The following is a 21,829-nucleotide window of genomic DNA, read 5'->3' as shown; positions in this document are numbered from 1 at the left end:
CACACACAGGAGCGTAGGGACATGAGGGCAGGAGCCCTGGGAAGGGAAGGAAGTGGGGTGTAAGCCTTCCCCCCAGCCTCCTGCTTTGCAGACTTGGTCTCTCCCCCTCTTGTATGAGGGAAAGGAATTACTAGACGGTGTTGTTCAGGAACATTTCTGGCTTGGCTTTTCTTCGAGTTATGTTGTGGTCATTTCACAGTCATATCAGGTTCTACCCAACAGGGGCAAGTATTCGGCACCCCAGCTAAAGAGCTGCTCGGGACACCCCATCTCACGGCACGTGCCTCGTTCTGATTCCAGCTTCCCGCTCGCGCGCTCTGGGAGGCAGTGGTGAGGGCAGGAGTGGTTGAGTTCCTGACCCCCCACCCCGTGAGAGACTTGGACCGAGCTCCATATCCCAGTGTTTGCCTAGCCCAGCCCTATCTGAGCAGACATTTGGGGAGAGAGCCAGGGGGTGGGAGTTTTCTCTTGCTGTCTCTCTCTCTCCCCTCACCTTTTAAATTAAAAACAAAAATTTCTTAAGACACATATAACATTGGTTCCTAAACCTGCCAAGTTTAGGACTTTTTTTTTTTAAAGATTTATTTATTTTTATTGCAAAGTCAGATATACAGAGAGGAGGAGAGACAGAGAGGAAAATCTTCCATCCCATGATTCACTCCCCAAGTGGCCGCAACGGCCAGTGCTGTGCCGATCTGAAGCCAGGAGCCAGGAACCTCTTCCGGGTCTCCCATGTGGGTTCAGGGTCCCAAGGCTTTGGGCCATCCTCGACTGCTTTCTCAAGCCACAGGCAGGGAGCTGAATGGGAAATGGGGCCGCTGGGATTAGAACTGATGCCCACATGGGATCCCAGCGTGTTTAAGGTGAGGACTTTAACCGCTAGGCTACCATGCTGGGCCCAGAACTACTTTTTTTTTTTTTAAGTGGTCTCTCTCCTGAATGTGTCCAAGTTTCTGGGAAGTGCTGAAGACTTCTGCATTTTGCCCTTTGGGTGGGCTAACTGGCCTCCCCCAGGGCCTTGCTGACTTGTGCTAGAGCCTAGGGCTGGGGGACAGGGGACCTCCTCTGGCCCCTGACTCCGAGGGTTCGTCAGGGCTGGGTAGGAGCCAAGGCCAGGTGGGCTACACTGCATCAAGACCCTTATCTTCCCGAGAGCCTGGAACTGGGGGCGCTGCCGTCCTCAGTAGCACACCCCAGCTGTATCAGCAGTACTGTTTCCTCGGCACCCTCTGCGGAGTGGGCCTTAGCCGGTAAAGCATGCTGCATTCGGTTGGCGTGCAAGTAGTAAGAAACTCTTTTAATGTCTTGCCCCTCTCCCCACAAGCCTCACCTGGACACACTCTGAGCCCAGACAGGTGGAGTTGAACCACGCATGCCCTTGCTCCTGCAGGGCTGTGTCTGCACATCCCGGAAGCTTGAATGCCCTGGGCAAGGCCAAGAACTCCTAAGCCATCAGCACTCCCCATCCTGCCTGAGCTGCTGCTGGCTCCCCAGCCAGGAAGGAGGCAGAGGGTGGTACCAGGCAGAACCCCCGAGGTGCTGGCGTTGTGGCCCAGCGGGTTAAGCCACTGCTTGCAACATGAACATCCGGTATCCCATGGGAGAGACCTAGGGGGGGTGCCTGGCTTCAGCCTGGACCAGCCTTGCCCGTTGCTGTCCTCGGGAAGTGAGACAGCACATAGAGGACCTCTAGCTCTTTTCTCTCTCACTTTGCTTTTCAAATCTGTCTTGAAAGGAAGAAAAAATAAGAAAAAGTAGACCTCAGTTGAGCCTCGTGGGACCTGTCTGCTTGTTTCCCTCAGGCCAGGCCACATTCCAAGGGGACAGGGAAGCAAGATGCCCAGGTTCAAGTCCCGGCTCAGGCCTTGGAGCTGTGTCACCTTTGGAGACGTGTATTAGAGTATCACGAGCCACGCCTATAAATACGGAACCCAGTGCTCTTTGGTTGCTTGAACCCTGGCTAAAATAACCGATGAAAGGCAAGGGCTGACAGGCAAGGTGGAGGCTGCCAGCTAGTAGCAGCTTCCCAGTCCTTGTCTTCCCCAGCTGTTGAGGCCCGCACTGTTACAGATAAAATTCTAGAGCTGAGGAAGGAGGCAGGCAGGATTCTGTCTTCGGTGTGTCCAGGTGCGTCTCAGGAGAAAATGGGTTTCCCATGTACTTCCTACCACCAGGTGTCATTGAAATGATGGGCAAGCCACGGCTGCCAGTCCTTTTTTTCCCAATAAAGCTTTATGGAAATACAGCTACACCCATTTCTTCTGTGGGCACTGGCTGTTTGCACAGGGCCAGGCAGAGCTAAGAGCCCCACCAGGGGTCATCACAGCAGCCTGTACTGCCTTGTCAGCTGGACTGCTGTGGCCTTGGCGGTGGGAGTTCCTGACCGTCATCCCAATGCCTTGAGGACTGTATGGATGGAGTCGATCTCTGGTGCCTGAAATAGGAATCTCCCAGCTTCCCACCCCGTGATCCTAATAGAACCCCAGAGTCTGAGAAGTAACAGCAACCCAGAAGCGTTCCCAGAGCAGTGGGGGATGGCCCCGAGGGTGAACACGAAGCTTGCCTGTCACCGTGCGGCTGTGGCCACGAAGAGGCTATGCATTCCCAGCCTCACCAAGCTCTGACTTCTCACAGCCATGTCCAAGTCAGCCGTGAAGATCTCCCTGGACCTACTGTCCAATCCCCTCTGCGAGCAAGACCAGGACTTTCTGAACATGGTGACAGCCCTGGACACAGCGATGAAGCGGATGGATGCCTTCAACCAGGAAAAGGTGACTGGTCCCTCTGGGTCCCTGGTCCCTGAGCACCCCGCTCCGCCCTCGCTGTCTAGTCCTGGCCTCAGAGGGTCCGTAGGGACACAGGCGCTCTTCGGGCTGCCTCAGCCCTTCAAGTCCTGTATGTCCCAGCCTCGTGCCCCGCTCTTCCCCCCGCTGATCGGCCTTGGCTGTTGTGGCCTCTTGTGCTCCCGTGAGGCCATGAGGGACAGTCATGGCGTCAGGCCTCTCTGGAGACTGCCCCCCTTATCAGCCCTCCCCGCTGAGCAAGGCCATGGTAGGCCTTTGGTGCCCAGCAGCAAGCAGAACCAGGCTTGCCCTGGGCCCAGGACTTCCTGCCTCACTGCCCACCCGCCGCAGCCCTCTTCCTGCCCGGGGTTCTCCAGGGAACCCTAACAGGTCTCCTTTTTTCCCAGGAACTTGGCACAGCGCTCTTTCAGGAAGAATCTGACTGCCTGCCCCTGGGTGGGCTTTTTGTTTGTTTTCCCCTCAATATCTTTATTTTATTGGAAAGACAGAACTTCTCTCTGCCGGTTTATTCCCCCAAATGTCCACAACAGCCAGAGCTAGGCCAGGCCAAAGCCAGAAGCCTTCAACTCCCTCCAGATCTCCCACATGGGTGTCAGGGTTCCAAGTGCTTGAGCCATCTGCTTCTTCCCAGGACACATTGGCGAGATCAGAAGTGGAGTAGCCAGGACTCAGACCGGCACTCTGATGTCGGACGCAGGTGTCCAGAGCAGAGGCCGAGCCACACCGCTTGCTGCTTTCCCCCAGTTTTGATGTCATCTGTTCTTGATTTTGACAGGTGAACCAGATCCAGAAGACTGTGATTGAACCCTTAAAAAAGTGAGTAATCCATGGGGATCACACGTTGTGAGCAGCCTGGCCCCAGCTCCCCTGGGGTCTGACAGGACACTTCACAGGGAGGCCCAGCTGGTCACTGCAGTAGAGACCCCAGGGTTGATGAATCCAGCAGTACCCAGGGCCCCATTGGTCACCCAGGACGTGTTTGTGTGGTGGCACGGGGACCGGCCAAGCCCTCCACCAGCACTGGACTGTGCAACTCTGATAGTCGCTTGGACGCTGTCCCCCTTAGCTTCTGGCTAGCTTGAGCTCGCTGAGGTCTTGGCTGGCCCTCAGCGGACATGAGCAAAGGCCTTTCATCTCACAGCCGGATCGGGAGTACAGCTGCCTCCTGCGCTTGGCTCTGGACGCGCGGGGGTGGCTGCACATGGAGAAGGGTGCGGCAAGGCCCAAGGCCCCTGCCAGGATAAGGTCCCCCAACTCCCGACCGATTGGGGTCAGGAATTCTTCTGTGAGACTCACCTTGTGTCGGGCAGACCCCTGGTCGGCCATCAGGCCCCATTGCCTGGGTTCCTGAGGGGACGAAGGGTGTGGGGGACAGGTCGGAGCCGGCCTTGAAGCTCCAACTCACTTCATCTCCTTCCCTGGCCTCTCCCAGGCATTCTGACCTAGAAAGGCGCCTGCCCAGCCCAGCAGCTGCACTCTATTACCCCTTCCGCGGTGGTCCCTGGCAGCTCCTCACTGGCCTGGGGATGGAGGCTCCGCTTAATTATCATTAGGCCTGGCCCGGGGCCCGGAGGGGAATGAGAGGTTTTTGATCCTCCGGTCAGTCCCTAGGGTTTGGAGTTGTCGAGAGCCATCCGCTCCCTGTTTAGGACCTGGGGTGGGGTGGGGGGCTGCAGCAAATGGCCCAGCTAGCCTCGGGGAGCTCCTAGTCTCCCAGGCCTGTGGGCTAAGCCCTGATCAGAGGCCCGCCAACCATGGGAAGGATTTCTCTGTGCCCAGAGTCCCCACCACTCCTGCCTTGCTCGCTGGGGACCTGGATGCTTGCAATCGGCTCTCCTGGCCTCCTGGGCAGATGGCTCAGAGCTGAGTGGGAAGGACTCAGAGCAGAATCAGCCACTGGGAGCTCTTCTGTGCCAGGATCAGCTTGGGAGGTGAGGCGCGGGTCCCAGGTTGTTCAGAAGGTGCCCCTGGCACCCAGGGTCAGGGACACTGGCTCTGAACTAGGGAGTTGACTCCCTGTCTCGATTTCACAACCAGTGAGGCGGTCTTGAAATCGATCCCTGGCTCCACTAGCCAAGAGGAGAGAAACCACAGCGGCAGTGGCAGCCCACCGCCACCTGCCAGGAAGGGGTGGGCGTGGCTGGGGCCAGTGCGGCACCAGCTCCACAGCAGATCCGCTGACCTCCGCCTGAGCCCCGGCCTGCCTAGCTGCCCCGGCTGGCTTCTCCCCTGAACCCAACCTCATGAAGCCACACAGCCTGTCGCCTCCTCCCTATTTGCTTCCTCATGCCAAGAGTGAAGCTTCCAGGGACCCCAGCACAGGAAACAGGAAACTGCAGCTTTCCTGTGCTCTGATGCAGATCACGGCCACATGGCCACGCTGCCGCCCCCAGCCTCCCCCAGGGCTCAGCCTCCTAATCCCCCAACCCCTAGCTCCCGTCCGCATGGGATGCTTTCAATTTCCCTTTCCTGGTGGGTGGAAGATCCCGGCCGCGGGGGTGCAGGGCGAGGAATGGCAGGCATCCCCGCTGGCCCGGCTGCTCTGGCCCACCTCCCACCTCCCGGCCAGCCTCTTCCCTCCTCCCTCCCAACCATTCCCTTCCTCCCCAGGGAAGCTAGCTTGGTGTGTCAATCCTGAGGTCAAGCAAGAACTGGGATGAGCCCCCTGAGGGTGCCCTGGCAGGCCCCAGCCTCCCTGCCTCCCTCTGAGATAAACCTTGGGGGGGACACAGCCAGGCTCCGGAAACCCACCCCAGTGCGTCCAGTGCTGGGGCACCGGGTGGCATCCCGGGGTCTCTGAGTGTCATCTCAGCTGTGGAGAGAGCCACGCCGAATGCCCTCAACGTGCCTGGCTGCATGGGGGCAGATGCCAGTGGGCTCAGATGCCAGGGTAGGTAGGGGGTGTGCAGGGAGGACAGTGGTACGCACCCTGGACCCTCAGCCAGGACAGCTGACCCCGCAGCCTTAAATGAGGTCTGCAGGCCAGCAGAAATGTAGACCCCCCGGCGGGGGGCCTGGGAGGGCACTGACACAGGAGCAGCCTGTACTTGTTTTCCTCTGCCAGCACCCAGGGTCCTGGGAGGAGTGGGAGAGCATGACTTCCTGCTGCCAGGAGAGCCCCCCTGGGTTTCATGGGGCAGTGAGGGGGAGCCAGGGCACGGGTGGCCTAGAGTGGCCAGAGCTGGCAAGGCCTCCCGGGCTTCTGAGTGTAATTGTGGGAGACAGACAACTCCATGGGCTCTCTCAGGGAGGTGGTGCCCATTCCCCACCCAGGATGGGCAGTCTTGGTTCCCAGAGGCTGACAGGGAGGTGTCCTGGTTAAGTGGCAACCTGTAGACACACCCACCCCTAGCCACAAACCCACCGTCCTTGGCCATACCCAGCCTGCCGTCTGCCCTGGAGTGAATCCCTGGGGACAGCTTCGGGGGTTGGAGGAGCAGAGGCCCTGCTCTTCTGGGATCAGCAGCTGTCAGAGCCTGGGTCGCCAGCCTGGCATGAACCCATGCTGCGTCTGCCCAGCACACCTCATGCACACGTCGCTTCTTCCTTGTGGTGGTCCCTCTCCTGGGGCAAGGCCACACGGCAGCTTCTCAGGCCCAGGTGCACCTGCTTCCTTGACTCCCAGGCCTTGCAGCTGCCCAGGAAGGGGGAGGGCCTCCCCAGCAGCCGCAGCTCCATCAGAGCAGCTGCCACGGGACCAGCCCCTGCCAGGGACTTTGCCTCTTCAGACCCACCCTGGGGGTGGCTGTGTGTCTGCTGGCATCCCGCCCCCATCCGGTTCTCACGGTGCTGTGCAGGCCGCGTGGGTCCCATGCATGTCCTTTTCCATTACAGACAGGGGAGGGGGCCCTGGAAGTGTCTTCCTGAGCAGTGTTTGGACACTTGGGCCATTTCCACAGTGGGGGCCTTCCCTGTGGTGCAGAGAAACCCCGGGAGTAGGCGCCCTTGGCCAGGAGCAGGTTCGGGGTTGCGTCTTGCCACCTGCCAGTGCCCTGGGGGGGCGGTACCTGGCAGAGAGCATGGACGCTTTGCTCTTGACCATCTCTTCCTGTGCCCTTGGGCAGCTGCATGTTCTCCCTCTGGCCTCAGCTCTCTTGATTTTAATGAGGCTGTTAGGACGGGGGACCTCCCAGCTCTGCGGTCCCACAGTGTAGGTGTCCAGCCGTGCCAAGGTCCACCTGAGAAGGGTGGGCAAGGGCTGGCAGGCCAAGGGGCCTCCCTTTGTGATCCACTACACTAGCACAGTGTCCAGTTGCATCCCTCCTAGCCGTCACCCCACCTGTCACGTTCAAAGTCACAACCCTGGTACTGGGGCAGGGTCCGGGGTTTGGCAGATGCTCAAACCATGCTGTTACCTGAACAGTGTGGCCAGAACCCTGCCCACAATGAGCTGTGTGGCCACAGGTTCAGCAGTGTCTTCCCAAGCCTCAACATGGCCGTGAAACGGCGGGAGCAGGCCCTGCAGGACTACCGCAGGCTGCAGGCCAAGGTGGAGAAGTACGAGGAAAAGGAGAAGACGGGGCCTGTGCTGGCCAAGCTCCACCAGGTACTGAGGGAAAGAGAGTGGGACCAGGAGGACCATGGTCCCAGGTAGTCCCTGGGGGTGAAGGCCAAGACCCCAGAGACGCCCGTGTCCAGTCTGCACCCATGCAACCAGAGCTGATGTCTCAGGTCTTGTTGCCAGGCCCGGGAAGAGCTCCGGCCCGTCCGTGAGGACTTCGAAGCCAAGAACAAGCAGCTGTTGGATGAGATGCCACGTTTCCACAGCAGCCGCCTCGACTACTTCCAGCCCAGCTTTGAGGCCCTTATCCGGGCACAGGTAAGGCCTCGGCCCTCACTGTACAGACCATGTGCACACATGCACACATCCAGCACCGAAGGGAACATCCGGGGGGCTGTGCAGCTCCAGCCTGGGCGGTCCCCTCCACAGTGAACATGCCCAGCGCTCTCTTGAGCCATGAGGCCTTGCTGGGTGCTCTGTGGGGTCGGTGGCTCTTGGCCGAGTCAGTGCCCGGGGAGCATGCCGCTCCTTCATGTTTGCCAGCGTTTCCCTCTGTCCTCTGCCCTTCCACACATTAGCCTTGAGCCCCCAGGCAGGCCTCTTCCTGAACGTGGCAGAGACCCCCCAGGAGTCCCGCAGAGATGGGGGGTCCCCAGGTGCCATGGCACACCTCCCAGTGGAGGAGTGCTTGAGCCAGCCTAGGACTCCGGCCCTCTGTCTCCTAGTGGAGTTGTGCAGCTCCCATCCCCACCCCACTCCAAGCCTTTAGCAAGTGAGGACAGTTGGGGCCACTACTAGAAAATCTACCTGTGCTCAGGACCCCTGCTATTCTTGTCACTTCCCCTGCCCCAGGTTGGCAAGCTAAAGGTTCTCTCGGGTCCCATCACCTGGCTGCTCCGTTCATTCTCAGCTGGGTGTCTGGCGCCCTCCAGTGGGCGTCATCCATCCTTGCCAGTTGGTACCCTGGAAAAGCCTACCTCCCACCCACTCTCCTGGGCTGGCCTGGGAGACCACCAAGGCCAAGGGCCCAAGGGGTCACAAACCCTGAGCGGGACTGGTGCTGGAGCTGGTATTTGTGACTGCTCAGTGCAGGGGGCAGTAAGATGGAATCTCCCTGCCTTGTCTCTGCGGGTGCAGCTTCCTTCCAGCCCCCTGCTTCAGGCACTGAGGTGGAGGTTCAGGCCCGGCCCTGCCACCCCGTGAGCAGCACGCAGCAGGGCCTCAGGCTTGCCTACTGCTCCTGCGCACGAGCCGCCTCCTCTCCCAGCTGCCACTGCTGTGGTCAGCGCCAAGGGAGTGTTCCTGATGATTCCCCACACAGTGGCCTGCACACTCGTGGGTCCCAGGCCCACAGCCCTCCGGGGATACCTTAGAGCACCTTGGCTGCCCCAGGGGCGCTCACCTGATCTGTCCAGCATGGGCTCTTGTGTCTGCCTGGAGGGGGTGTACCTCTCCGGGGCTTAGAGCCCTCAGCCCCCTAGGGAGTTGCTGACAGGTCTGTCCCCACCCCACCGCTCTGGGTGCCTAATGGCGTCCTGGAGGAAAGCCTGGTCCCGGGGCTCCCTTCCCCTGCCAAGTGCTCTGGGTCCATGGGCAAGTCAGATCCCTTCTGGGCCTCCCACTCCCGGCCCCCCCTCGCTGCCCAGGTGTTCCTGAGGCCTTTGGCTGTGGCATCCCCTTCCCATGCTGTGGGAAGGTGGTGCAGGAAGCAGAGGGTGCAGTCCCTCCTCCTGCCCCACCCTGCCAGGTCCTCCCACACTGCACAAACCTTCCTCACTGCCCACCCTCACCTCCCACCCAGGTGGTGTACTACTCAGAAATGCACAAGATCTTTGGAGACCTGACCCGACAGCTGGACCAGCCCGGCCACTCAGACGAGCAGCGGGAGCGGGAGAATGAGGCCAGACTGAGTGAGCTGCGAGCCCTCTCCATCGTGGCAGACGACTGAGTCCCCTGCCTCAGGAGACTGCAGGGACACGTCCGCACCTTATGCTCTCGGCCCTTTCTGGGCACAGGCTCATGCCCTCCCTGCCAGACAGCTGTGAGAAGTGCCGTACCTGGCAGCGCCTCTTCTACCTCGCCAGCCCTGTGAGCCAAGAGGCATCTGTTCCCTTGAGCCCCAAGCAGGCAGCGGCTGTCTCCCCAGTCAGGGTGCAGGTAAGCTGCGGAGGGAAGCGCCGGGGTCATTAGAACCGTCCAGGGGACATGCCAGCCTTCGGGTGGTGCAGGTGACATCTGCGCCCTGTGCATGCTGGCAGGGATACCTACCTCCACAAGATACATCCTGGGAGAGGCCTGTGCCCCAGGGAGAGCTCTCAGCCCCAGGGGCTGCTCCAGGGCAAGGCTGCACGCCAAATGTTTGCTGTCTCCTTAGTCCCCAGGCCTCAAGGGAGCAAGGAACAGATTTGTGTCACACCTGCAATATTTGGAAATCTATTTTTTTCAAGTAAAGTTTCAAGTAAAGAAATCATAGTACTGTGATTAAAAATTGCTATGAGGGGGAGCAGCCGGGCCATTTCCCAGCGGCCTGCTGCCCTCTGCCGAGCCAGCGGCGGCCCCGGGCAGCCTAGAAGAGGAAACAGCGACAACGGACATATTGGTATGTTTTTGACTTTGGTTTATTTAAAAAAAAAAAAAAAGCAGGAAACAAAAAAGACAACTTTATGTACAAAGTCAAACCGAAACCACGGATCATGGAAAGAGGTGAAAGTTACAGGGACAGGAATAGATAGGGCCGGAGCCAATACCACATTCTGAACACAGGAGCCGGGGAAGAGGTGCTGGTTTCTTCTGGGGGCACTGGGCCGCAGCCCCGCGCCCCGAGCGCACACAGGCTCCATCCCTGACCTCCACGGGAGCCCCGTCCCAGGAGCCTGCACCTGGCACCGCCACGGCAAGGGCTCCGCAGCCGGCCCGGGCCGGCTCCACATCTGGCGTTCCAGCTTACCGGCAGCTCCAGACCTTGTCACAGACTCCAAGGCCTGTTCCTCCTCCCCCAAGTCTGGACCGGAAGAGGACAGGAGAAAGCACAACTACAAGGGCCCCAGGAGAATTCCAAGGTTGAGGGCAAAATGACATTGTAGGGGTACAAAAGATGTTGTCACGGGAACTGGGGTTCCTCACATCTGTTCCGTGTCGCCCAGGCCCCACACTGATGGCTTGCCTTCCCTCACAGAGGCTGAGCACGGGGTCAGCCGCTCCTAAGGCTCCCAGGTCCTGCTGCGCTGCTTTCCGGTACCAAAGGCTCTAACACCAGCTGGCTCCACCGCTGACCTCCCAGGCCCACAGGCTCAGTTGCTGGGCGCTGGCTCCTCCCTCTCGGCCCAGCCGTCTGCCTGTGTGACACAGAGGCAGCAGGATGAGGCCTGGCCAGGGACTGCTGTCACCTGGCGGGGAGCAGAGGGCGCTCGGACAGGCCATCGCCACCTCACCTTCTCCACCATCCGCTGCACCTCCAGCTGCAGGGGCGTCAGGCGCCTGCGGAACTCCTGCAGCAGCCGCTGGAGCTGGCCCTTCTGCCGCTCGGCTGTCCGAGCTGTCTCCTCGGCCTCGGCCAGCCGGGCTCTCAGCTCCTGGATCTCGGCTGCCAGTGTCTTGTTTGTTCCCTCCGTGGCCGAGAAACGGTTGTGGCTCTCCTCTGCGGGGGAGGAAGCACCGGATGTGGCCGCTAAGTTGGGCCACAGCCCACAGAGTCCCCGTCCCATGCCAGGCGCCGTGGCTAGGGGCCACTCACCCAGCTTCAGTTCTAGCGTGTGGATCTTGTTTTCCAGGTAGAGCCGGCCGCTGTCCTGCTGCTCCGCACGCTGCAGCAGGCTGCCCACGTTGATGAGGCTGCCGTTGTGGGGCACCAGGCCTTTGTGTTCCACGGGGGCTGCGCCGGGCTTTGTGCTCTTCCCAGGAGCAGGCAGCAGGTCCAGGTTTCCTGGGTGGGGATGTGCACAAGCGTGAGGAGAGGCCCTGGGGAGGAGCCCGCAGCCTCCCCGCCCGCTGAAGGATGTGGCCACAACATACCCACAAGCACCTCCTCGGGAAGCCCGCTCTCCACGCCCTCCTGGCGGCTGTACTGAAGGCTCCGGTACTGGCAGATGTTCTGGGTCACCACCCTGCTGACCAGCCGCTTGGCCTGCAGCAAACACAGCCAGACACCTGCTGGTCTGAAGGTTGGAACCCAGAACCCCTGGGCTCAAGTCCCACTTCCACTCCAGCTTCCTGCTGTTGCAAATGATGGTCCAAGTGCTTGGGCCCGAGGCCACATGGGAGACCCAGAGGGGTTGAGCTGCTCGCACTGACCTAGCCCAGCCCCAATGTGGCCAGTGAAGCAGCAGATGAAGCGTGCCACTTGCGAGAGCGAGGGCAAGCCATCCCAGCCCTTGAGAAAAGCTACCTGCTCTGCACTCAGCCGGATGCCCAGGGTGAGCAGGATCCTCTCCAAGTCTCGCCGGTGCAAATAGCCGCAGCAGTTGGCATCGAAGAACACAAAGGCAAGCAGGCAGTCCAGGGGGAGCACAGCAGAGGGGTCCAGCTCCTTGGGCTACGAAGGAAATGGGTGGGCGCAATCAGCTCTCTCACCTCTCAGTGGCGCAGTCACCCAGGACGCAGCCCTTTCCCTGCCACGGGCACTCTGCCACATGGACCTGTATGTGAGAAGGGACCCGATGGCTCACGTGTCACACCATAGGCAATAGTAGACTAGCCAAACAGCTACGACCAAACTGAAAGGCTTGACTAAGACCACAGCCAGCAGGCCAGAGACCAAAGACCTCCCAGACCACGGACAGAAGCAGCCAGCTGCGAGCAGCCCAGAGCCCTCCGTTCCATTTACCCTGACGCTTAGGTACCCTCCCTGTGAGCTCAGAACCACCTCTGGGCTGTCCGCTGCCAGAAGTCACTGAGGCCCTCCCTCCCCGAGGTCTGGCCCAGAGGCCTCACCATGTCCTGAAGCGAAGAGAACTCCATCTCTGACTGGTTTGAGGCAACCGAGCGGACTTCTGAATCTTCCAACTTTGCTCCTGCTGCAAAAGCCTGAGCTGAACAGGGGCTGTCTGGACCCAGAGCTTCCGTTCAGAACCCTTCCAGCCGTGGTTCCAGGAGCCAGCCCTCCGCACAGCTGGCCTTACCGAACTCCTCCTCGCCGTCGTCCCTCAGCAGCAGCAGCTCGGGGTCCAGGGCCATCTCACACAGGTCCTCGGTCGCCTCAGCCCGCGGCTTCTCCTCCTCTCCGCCCGGAGAGGGCGCTCTGGGCAGCAGTCCGTCTTCCTTCTGTGGAGGCAGAGCAGACAGGGAGGAGGAACGGAACCCCAGGGGCTAACAGGAAAATGGCGACAGCGCAGCACCAGCTGTGCCAGCCACCTCTCCCTGTACACGTAGGACTTACACATCGCAGGGCACTTTCCAGATCCTGGTGTGTGCCCCAGCACTGAGGCAAGCCAACTTTTGTTTTAGTAAAGATTTAAAAAAAAAAAAAAAAAAGTTGGTTTCTTGTTAACCCTCAAGCAATCCGCGTCCATCTAGTCTTGCAGGCACCTTAGCTGCAGAGGGCTCTGTGCCACTGTGCTCTTCCAGCTGTGTGGCCACAGGCACAAGCAGGTGGCCACCACCACCACAGGTGTCCCAGGAGCAGGGAATGCAACATGACATGCCAGGGCTGCCAACAGGGCCTGGCACAGGCAAGCACTGTGACCCGGGGCACCCAGCGTCCAGCAGGTACTCACCAGCGGTGCGTCTGCCGCGGCAGCTGCGCCCTCACTCTGGGCCTCCTCCTTCGGCTCTTTGACCACAGCCTCTTTCACAGCTTCCTCCTCTTTGACCGCTTCTTCCTTGGCTGCCTCTTCCTTCTCGGGTTCTGGTGGGGACACGGCCTTTTCAGGAAGGCTCAGCAGCATCTTGTAAATCCTGTAGCCAAAATCCCGCTGCAGCATCTCCAGGAACAGCTCAGCCAGCACCAGCACCTGTGGGAAGGTGGGCAGTGAATGTACCAAGGCCCCAGCCCCTACACGCCACTCCACAGACTCCTGCACATCCAGACACCTGCCTCAAAAGAGATCCTTTCTTTGGGCCTCCGATCCTCCACAATCCCATGGAGGGACAGGTTGACACAGCCAGGACGTGCAATGACAGCGGGTTCGAGAGGCGGCGGAGGGGCTTCTGGGAGGTCTGTGTCCACTTCCTGCTGGGTGGTGGCCTCAGGAGGGTCTGCATTCTGTTTCGAAGAGTCTGCTGTTTGCTCCGACACATCACAGGCCTGTTCTGTAGGCTCTGCTTCCTAGAACATCGGCCGAGGCTGACTCTCGGGGGCAAGGACTCAGGGTACCCACTTCCCCCGCGTCTTCCCGAGGCACAGTCTTACCCGTGGCACCTCCTGGGGTGGGGAAGCTGCCTCTGTGGCTTTCTGCTGGCACTGGGCCTCCCACTCTTCCAAAGTAGGCATGACAGTCCAGACATCTGGCAGGTACACTACTACCGTGTGCAGCCGCCGAGGCGGGCCTGGCTGCAGGTACTGGAACTCGGCAAAACGCCACCTGCACAGCAACCAGGAAGGGCCGTGCTGAGTCCTCACAGGCTCTAGTACACACGCAGGTGCCACCCTCCCAGGCAAGCACTGCGGCTTCCAACAAGCTCACAGCAAACACAAACTGCTTGACAAGCTCAGCGCACGTGGGAAAGCCACTAACCAAGTCCTCAAGAGGCGATGGGGGGGACAGGGTTAGCAGGCAGCTACTGGAGGAGAGGCTGCGAGAAGTGCACCAGCTGGGGCCCCAGTCACACTCAGACCCAGGGCATGCACCCACAGCAGCTGGAGGGAGCGAGGGAGACAGGAGCGCGAAGCGGCGGAGTGGAGTGCAGGCTCGGCTTTCTGGACACGATCTGCCCTCCCAGCAAGCTAACCCTGACCAAGCCCAGGGTGGGCCACTCACCACTTTGTGCACGTGCTCAAGTCAATGCCAGTTTGGGCTTGGGCACAGCGGATGGCTGTGCGCACTAGCACCTGAGGGTCGGCCTGGGGGTCGAGGCCATCCAGGGAAGAAGACCACTCGCCCCCAATGAGCACTGCCTCTTCTTCCTTCCTGCCCAGCAAGAACTGCAAAAAGAGAGGAGAGATAAGAAACACCCAATTACCTGGGTCTCCCCATGAGACAAGGCTACCCCCAACCAGGAATGAAGGCAACAGGAGGGCCATGCCAGGGCCTCTACACCAACACGAATGGCGACCCCCTCACTGTCAAGGGCAGACCACCCTGAGTGGAACTGTCCCGAGTAAGACAAGGGTCCTTGCACCTCTGCTTCCGCAGGCTCATGACCCGAAGCTGAACTAGAGTGAACCTGGCAAGTGCCAGACCTAGTCTGCCTCGAGCTCTTACCTTCATCTGCTTCAGAGGATGTTCCGGTGTCTCCCTGGGCTCAGCCATGTCGTCCACAAACTGCACACAGCAACGATACAATTCCTCAATTCCCGGGGACGAGAGCAGCAGTACCTGGGCAGAGATGGCAGGAAGGAGACACTCAGAGCCACCTTCAGCTTCCAGTTCCGGAGCAGAGGTCAGGAGCCCGGTCAGAGTACCTTGGAGCTGTAAGCAGGAGTGCCTTCAGCAGGGCTGGGCTCAGCACCCAGGGCTGAGGCTGCCTCCTTCTCCGAAGAGACCTGGATGCGGCTCGGGTGGTGGAGGGAGAAGGGCTGGCTCAGAGGGAAGGCCGCCAGCCAGCTCAGATGCACGCATAGGAAGTCTGATGGGACCAAGAGGCTGCGGTAGCGGCGCTGGAGTTCCAGGAAGTCACAGATGGGGCTGCAGGGAAACAGCAAGGAATTCCAGATTGAGATGAAAACATGGGGAAAAAAAGAATCTGCCTAAGAAACAGGCAAATCATTTTTCAGTCTCAGAACTTTCTACGGCACCTCTCAAGAGAGAGATGAGCCAGGCCTGACCACTTGATTTGCAACTTCCGGAAGGTGAAAATCAAACTGAAAAAGGGGCGGGCCATCTCAGCACAGAAGTCACTGTCCCCATTTAAAACGGCTCGCAAGTCAACAACAAAGTCTGAGCGGAAACCAGGAGAGCCGACGCCACCAAGCAGCGGGAGGAACGGAAGCCTTCCACGCCCAGGGAAAGACACTCCACCGGGTCTGTGCCAGTTAGACAAAGATGAGCAAGGCGGAGGGCAGAGTGCTGGCAGAGGCTGGCCACAGGGCCTCGTGCCCGGTGCCAAGTCAACGGACACAGCCCCTCGAGGAGCGCAGCAAAGGCTCCCCGGGGTGGCATGCAGGCGCGCATCCACTCAGCCCATTTCCAGGCACAGGCCCGTACACGCAAGCACGAGCAGCAACACTGAGCACACGCTCTTAACAGAAAGTGAACTTGAGCTAATAAATGTTAAGGCGCACAAACGAGCATACAGTGAGTAAAAAAGTACCAAATTCTGTGTCTGTGAGTATAAATACAAATACATAATAGGCCTCCACTGGCCTTGTACCTTCCCCCCCATCTGAAAGGCTTTAGAACTCGGTGCACAGTGGGTGGCATGGCCCTCTGACACAGGAAGTGCAAGCCAGTTGCAGCCCTCCCAGGCGTGCCACCTACCTGTCCACAGTATAGGGAGTGACGTGGACGCGGTAGGGAGGCAGGTCATGCCGCGGTTTCTTAGCACCCCAGGGCTCTCCACCAGCACGCTGCTTGCGTTTCTTGGAGTCGTAGTCATCGCTGTACGTGGATCCGATGGCAGAAGGGAAAAAAAATAAAACACGTGGTTATTTATGGGCTTGATCCATACCACTCATCCTGAACACACCACACTGAGGAGAAACATCCACACCAGCAGCCCCAGGACAGAAGGTCAGGAGGGATTAATAGGTATCTTAACAAAAACACTCATGCTCAGAATAACAGCACAGGGCCAGTGCAATGACACAGCAGGCTAATCCACCCTGCAAAGCCCCTCCTATGGGTGCTGCTTCATGTCCTGGCTGCCCCACTTCCCATCCAGCTCTCTGCTTGTGACCTGGGAAAGAAACAGAGAATGGCTCAAGTCCTTGGGCCCCTGTCACCCACATGAAAAACCCGGAGAAAGCTCCTGGCTCCCAGCTTCAGATCAGCTCATCTCTGGCCGTGGTGGCCATTTGAGCAGTGGACCAGAAGATAAAAGATCTTTCTCTGTTTGTCCTTCTCTCTGTAAAATATGCCTTTCAAGGGTCCAGCACAGTAGCCAACTGACTAAAGTCCTGGCCTTGAATGTGCTGGGATCCCATATCCTGTCTGCTCCACGTCCCATCCAGCTCCCTGCTTGTGGCCTGGGAAAGCTATAGAGCAATGCCCTAAAGCCCTGGGACCCTGAACCCACAAGGGAGACAAGAAGTTCCTGGCTTCAGATCAGCTCAGCTCCAGCTGCTGCAGCCACTTGGGGAGGCCAGTGAACGGAAGCTCTTTCCATCTCTCCTTCTCTGTAACATCTGACTTTCCAATTAAAAAAAAAAAAAATCTTAAAAAAAGAAAAGCAAAACACAGTGTGCAACATCACAGACAGTAGGCCTCCGCTATGCAAATAAAAACTTCAAAAGAAAATATTAATTGTGGATCCATCAGACCAATACGTTTATGAGTAAGTTTTAGTTTTTCTGAACTTTGCTAATCATGTATAATTAACAAAATCTTGCAAATGAGGAAAAAAGGTATCTTTTTTTTTTTTTAACAAAAGGCACACCTATGGTAACATGCTAGGGGGTCCAAAGTTTCATTAGAAGTAGTTGTTCCTGGGCCTGGTATGGTAGCCTGATGGTCAAAGCCCTTGCCTTGCACACACTGGAATCCCATATGGGCACCGGTTCTAATCCTGGCAGTCCCGCTTACCATCCAGCTCCCTGCTTGTGGCCTGGGAAAGCAATTGAGGATGGCCCAAAGCCTGGGGACCCTGCATCTGTGTGAGAGACCAGGAAGAGGTTCCTGGCTCCTGGCTTCAGCTCAGCTCAGCTCCAGCCATTGCAGCCACTCAGGGAGTGAATCAATAGATGGAAGATCTTCCTCTATGTATATCTGACTTTCCCATCAAAATTAAAAAATAAATCTTTAAAGAAGTATTGCATGGAGCCGGCTGCCTGCAGTGCTGGGATCCCGTAAGAACACTGGTTTGTGTCCCAGCTGCTCCACTTCCCACGCAGCTCCCTCCCTGCGGCCTGGGAAAGCAGCAGATGGCCCAAAGCCTGGGGACCCTGCACCCGCATGAATCCTCGGAAGAAGCTCCTGGCTTTCAGTCAGCTCGGTCCCTGCCACTGCAACCAGCAGATGGAAGATCTGTCTCTCCTTCTCCCTATAAATCTGCCTTTCCAATAAAAATATTAAAAAAGCCACACATATCCAGCAACACGTTTTTATAGTAAAATAATGTAGCCATTAAAACAATCAGTAGTAGTACGCAAAGAACATGGCAAGGATGTTTAAAACATACAGAGATGACTGAGCACTCAAACTGCAAAGATGTCCACAGTTAGAACTAGAAACAGACACAGCAGCGACTTCCCTTCCTGAAGTTATTCCGGAAATTCTTCACTGTCCACTAGCTTACCCCACTCCAGTTTCATACAACAGTATCTACCGCCTTACGTATTTAGTAAATCACCTACGCAGTGTTAACAGTCTGATTACATGAAATGCCAAAAAGACCTTCAGCTCATTCACGCCGCCAGCTGACCAAGTGAAGAACATCTCAGAGCTGACTCAGTCACGTGAGAAAGAAAACCAACATCTGGTTTTCGTGCCCAGGTGGCTGAGCTCATCAATACTTGCCAGATTCTGTCTTGCGTCTTTCCCGTGGCCTAGCTGGGCTGCCACCTGAGTGGCTGGGCAGGCCCAGGGAGCACTCCTGTGAGTGCGGCTCACTCCCCACGCCGGAGCACCGCCGCCCGGCCTGCTGATCTCAGCTGCGGACGCCAGGCCTCCAGCGTCCTAACACAGGAGCTGCCTGTCCTGCAGCCATCCTGGCACCTGTCGGCACAGGGGCTCCTGTGGAAAGTGGATGTTGCGCCCAACACTGTGGCTTCACCAGCCAGTCGTTCCCTCAGCGGGAACAGTACGGAGCCCACCATAAGGCAGCCCTGGTCCATACACTTCAGGAGCCCCAGCAGCAGACACCAAGCACACACACCCTGTCTGAAAGGCTCAGCAGGTGCACTCCAACGCAGGCCCACCTCCCCGGGAGCCAGAGCCTTCAATTCAAACCCAAGGTAAGCTTGCCAATGTGGCCAGATCTTCCTTCCATAATGTCATGCTTTCCCTCCCAGCAGGACCCAGCTGCCACTCCCCTCCCCTTGCTCTGCTGACTGACAGTACTATGTCCCAGTGCTAACACATCCTTCTCCCAGGAGCTGCAACACACAGGCCCTACAGGGCGCTTGGCAGGGCAGCTGAGCTGTGAGAGCTGAACTGGAGCCTGTCGCAGCGTCCACGGTGGGCATCGATTTCCACACCAGCCACGTTATCCCTGAGGGCACTTAGCAAACTTGGAAGGTAAAGCGTGCCACTGAGAAGCCTCACAGGATGAGAGGCAGGGCTGTGCCAAAACACTGCTGAGTCCCTGCCAGAGCTTCCCCTGGCAGGGACAGGCACCGGCTCGGCAGAGGCGAGCTCACACCTGGCTACACTCTGTCCATCAGCCCCTGCTCTGCGGACACTGACGGGTGCGCACCATCAGCCTCACCCCCAGCAGCCCACAGGGGCATGCAGGCTAGGGACTTCCTCCTCAGAGCCTTCCACACTTCAGAAGAGCGCTACAACACGAGAGAACTTTCCAGAAGCTCTACAGCTCAACAGGGTCGAGGGCCACATAGGATTTTCCACTTGTCAAAATCATCCAGCTATAACCTGTATTTCAATCTACAGGAAGCTCACCTTAAAAACATTTACCTTAAAAAAGTCAAGAGCCTGGCACAATGGCTTAACTGGCTAAATCCTCATCTTGCAAGCGCCGGGATCCCATATGGGTGCTGGTTCTAATCCCGGCAGCTCCACTTCCCATCCAGCTCCCTGCTTGTGGCCTGGGAAAGCAGCTGAGGACGGCCCAAAGCCTTGGGACCTGCACCCCTGTGGGAGACCCAAAGAAGCGCCTGCTGGTGCGGCCTTTTGGGGAGTGAATCAGAGGATGGAGATCCGTCTCTCATTCCTTCTCTCCACAAATCTGATCTACCTTTCCAATAAAAATAAATCTTAAAAAAAAAAAATTAACAAGGGAGCAGTTAACAGACGAAGGCAGAGCTGGCAAGTGGGCACACCGACGAGGATGGGCGATGGTGTGTGAGGGCTTACTGTACCTTCCTGCTGACTTTGCATTTACTGACACTGTCCACAACCAGACATAAACACAAACACAGCCTCGCCCTATGCTCCACAAGGTCTGAAACAGGGAACTAACAGGCAACTTCATTTGGGTGCAAACATATTCTGAAATCTACACCTCATCTGTCCATAACAGGCATTTCTCATCAGGTTCTGGAAGATTCCTACAGTACATAAGGATTTCAGACAGGACACAGAAGAAAGGCCCCATGAGGGCTCCTGATGCCCGCTGACGCCCCGGGACAGCTGGGATGCCCCAAGGCCCCTCAGCCATGTCTGCTCAGATAGTCAAGACTGCTGTGTCCAAGTCCCAGCCAAAGCCTGAGCTTCCAGGCAGAGGTGACACACCACGGCTCCACACCAAGTGCATGCCGTACACCAGCCACTGCAGACGGGGCAGCGTTTGCTGGATGGTTTTGATTCTTGGCACCTTAATCTTAAGGGACTAAAAACATAAGAGAATACGTATTTAAGAACCTCAACGACACAGCATTCTGAAAGATGAAGTGTGTCAGATGCCTGCTGGTCGAACCAGCACACGACACCCCAGCCTTTGTGTCTATGTGTCTCCCTAGGAGTCAGAGGCAGTACCAATGGAGAGAAACGAGGCGCCTTTCCTGCCGCCTCCTCCTCTTACCTTCGGCCCGGATCCAGGCGTCCATGAGGGCCCCTGGCAGGGAACCTGTTCAGGTGGCTCAGGTGGAGGGTGTGGGATGTCTGGAACAGACTCAGAGCTGCAGGAAGCAAAAGGCTGCTGACTAGAGACCCCAGAACCTGCCCAGCTTCCCCTCCCCTTCCCTGGAGCGCACTGAGGCAGTGAGTAGAAAGCTCTGAGCCCACCAGCCCCCAACCCCCGGCTGCCAGGACTCACGCTTTTGAGGGAAGAGGGGGGGAATCCGGTGAGGCTGGAAGATAAGCTGGGGCTGAGCTCCCAGGATCCCTTGCTTCTGGCCCAGTGCTGCCACGTGCAGAAGAGGCGGCGCTGGGGACTTGAGGAGGGGCTGCAGGACAAGAGCCAGGAAGCTCAGAGGAACCCATGGATGGCAATCCCAGCCCCTGGGCAGGTGGCTGTCGGGCCCCAGGGGCCTCCCCCCGCCTTGCCAAGGCAGCCACCTACCTGGTTGGAGAGCGTCTGCACTTTGACGGCGTTCCAGGGCACGGCCTGGCCCGGGCTGTACGCGGCCTTCACCAGCACCTTGTCCCCCAGCTGGGGCGGGCGGCCCTTCACCACGCTGCCAACACACAAGCCCGGTGGTGAGCCCGGCCTGCCCGCGAAGCCCATCCCGCTGCACAAGCAGCAAAGCCCCCAGCCGCACGACAGGAGGGAAGCCACCGAGCATTTGCAGTAGACAGCGCGGCAGCCTCAGGCCTACCTGAGCTGGAAGAAGACCTCTTCATCCACCACTCCGAAGTAGTCGTGCAAGCTGGTGACGATGCCAGTGAAGACCCGCTGCTTCTCCCCGCCCTGTACGAGAAGACAAGGGACAGGGAGCCACCCCGACACGCCCACCGCAGGCCCAGGCCCAGCGCCGCTCAGCACGTCCACGTCAGGCTCCTAGGGCACGGAACCCACTGCAGAAGAGCAGAGCAGGCTGACCGTGGGCGCCCGAGCTTCTCTCCTCGGAGGGCCTCTTCCTCCTCCTTCCCCTAAAGGCACCCTACAGACTCCCCGGGCCGACAGGTGAGAGACCCAAGGCGTGCCCACCACGCAGGTCAGGGCCGTCAGCAAGACCACCAGACACCTCTGTGTGGCGGAGGCAGTTGGTGAGGGCTCACAAGGAGAGATGCCCCACCTACCTGCAGGTGCCTGGCATTTTGGGACAAGTCTGTGGCCACAGGAGGGGTGAGCAGGCCAGGAGGAGGGCCCAGCAGAGAGGTGGAGGCTGCGCCTGTTCGAGAACAGGGATGACAAAGGCACTGAACTCACCCCGCAAAGCCCAGGGGTGAATGCAGGGGCACCACCTCCTCCTCAGGGCTTCCCAGGCCACCACCTCCGTCCCCGCCCCCACCGGGCACAGCCCAACAGCCACACCTCCCAGGGAACTTAACCCTAAGAGCACGGAAGGCCGGGGTGCCAGGGGACGATCACCTGAGAAGCTGCGGCCCCCTGGGAGCGGGTTGATCCGCTGGCGCTTAAACTGGGACATGGGGAAGGCTGCTGTTCTGTCTCACAGGCGTTTGTTTTTGGAGGGGAGGAGGGACGGCGGAAA

At 58.6% G+C, this 21,829-nt stretch overlaps 2 protein-coding genes across 3 annotated transcripts in view; one reads left to right on the top strand and one right to left on the bottom strand.

Moving 5' to 3' along the window:
• BIN3 (bridging integrator 3) overlaps positions 1-9,494 on the top strand; it is a 39,669-nt gene extending 30,175 nt beyond the window's left edge. The window contains exons 5-9 of the mRNA XM_004591368.3: positions 2,635-2,771; positions 3,580-3,620; positions 7,209-7,350; positions 7,489-7,623; positions 9,107-9,494. Of these exons, the coding sequence (XP_004591425.1) occupies positions 2,635-2,771; positions 3,580-3,620; positions 7,209-7,350; positions 7,489-7,623; positions 9,107-9,253 (602 nt within the window). The 3' untranslated portion in view covers positions 9,254-9,494. The remainder of the gene's footprint in view (positions 1-2,634; positions 2,772-3,579; positions 3,621-7,208; positions 7,351-7,488; positions 7,624-9,106) is intronic.
• Positions 9,495-10,105: 611 nt separating this feature from the next.
• Positions 10,106-21,829, bottom strand: CCAR2 (cell cycle and apoptosis regulator 2). Of its 2 annotated transcripts, none has more exons than XM_004591369.2 (20): positions 21,709-21,829; positions 21,417-21,508; positions 20,993-21,084; positions 20,737-20,851; positions 20,491-20,620; positions 20,257-20,353; positions 15,879-15,998; positions 14,864-15,086; positions 14,664-14,777; positions 14,220-14,383; positions 13,652-13,823; positions 13,337-13,567; positions 13,017-13,253; positions 12,423-12,564; positions 12,235-12,317; positions 11,690-11,836; positions 11,317-11,428; positions 11,039-11,227; positions 10,737-10,942; positions 10,106-10,640 (listed from the first exon to the last, which is right to left on the bottom strand). In XM_004591369.2, the coding sequence occupies exons 1-20, from the start codon at positions 21,764-21,766 to the stop codon at positions 10,596-10,598; spliced, it is 2,769 nt and encodes a 922-aa protein (XP_004591426.2). In that variant the 5' UTR covers positions 21,767-21,829; the 3' UTR covers positions 10,106-10,595. The 2 variants fall into 2 exon arrangements, with proteins under 2 accessions (XP_004591426.2, XP_036352418.2); XM_036496525.2 differs by having other exon boundaries at positions 12,235-12,314.

Source organism: Ochotona princeps, chromosome 32, assembly GCF_030435755.1.
Source record: "Ochotona princeps isolate mOchPri1 chromosome 32, mOchPri1.hap1, whole genome shotgun sequence".
In the NCBI taxonomy this organism is placed as follows: Eukaryota; Metazoa; Chordata; class Mammalia; order Lagomorpha; family Ochotonidae; genus Ochotona; species Ochotona princeps.
This window is presented reverse-complemented; position numbering and strand designations above follow the sequence as displayed.

What these genes read in the sequence shown, in the direction of transcription:
- CCAR2 (XM_004591369.2), bottom strand. Translation starts at nt 21,766, where the DNA reads ATGTCCCAGTTTAAGCGCCAGCGGATCAACCCGCTCCCAGGGGGCCGC. An exon ending in CGCCTGGATCCGGGCCGAAG is followed by an intron (nt 15,999 to 20,256) that starts GTAAGAGGAGGA and finishes ATCCACGTACAG; the next exon opens with CGATGACTACGACTCCAAGA. An exon ending in ACTCCCTATACTGTGGACAG is followed by an intron (nt 15,087 to 15,878) that starts GTAGGTGGCACG and finishes GTTTCCCTGCAG; the next exon opens with CCCCATCTGTGACTTCCTGG.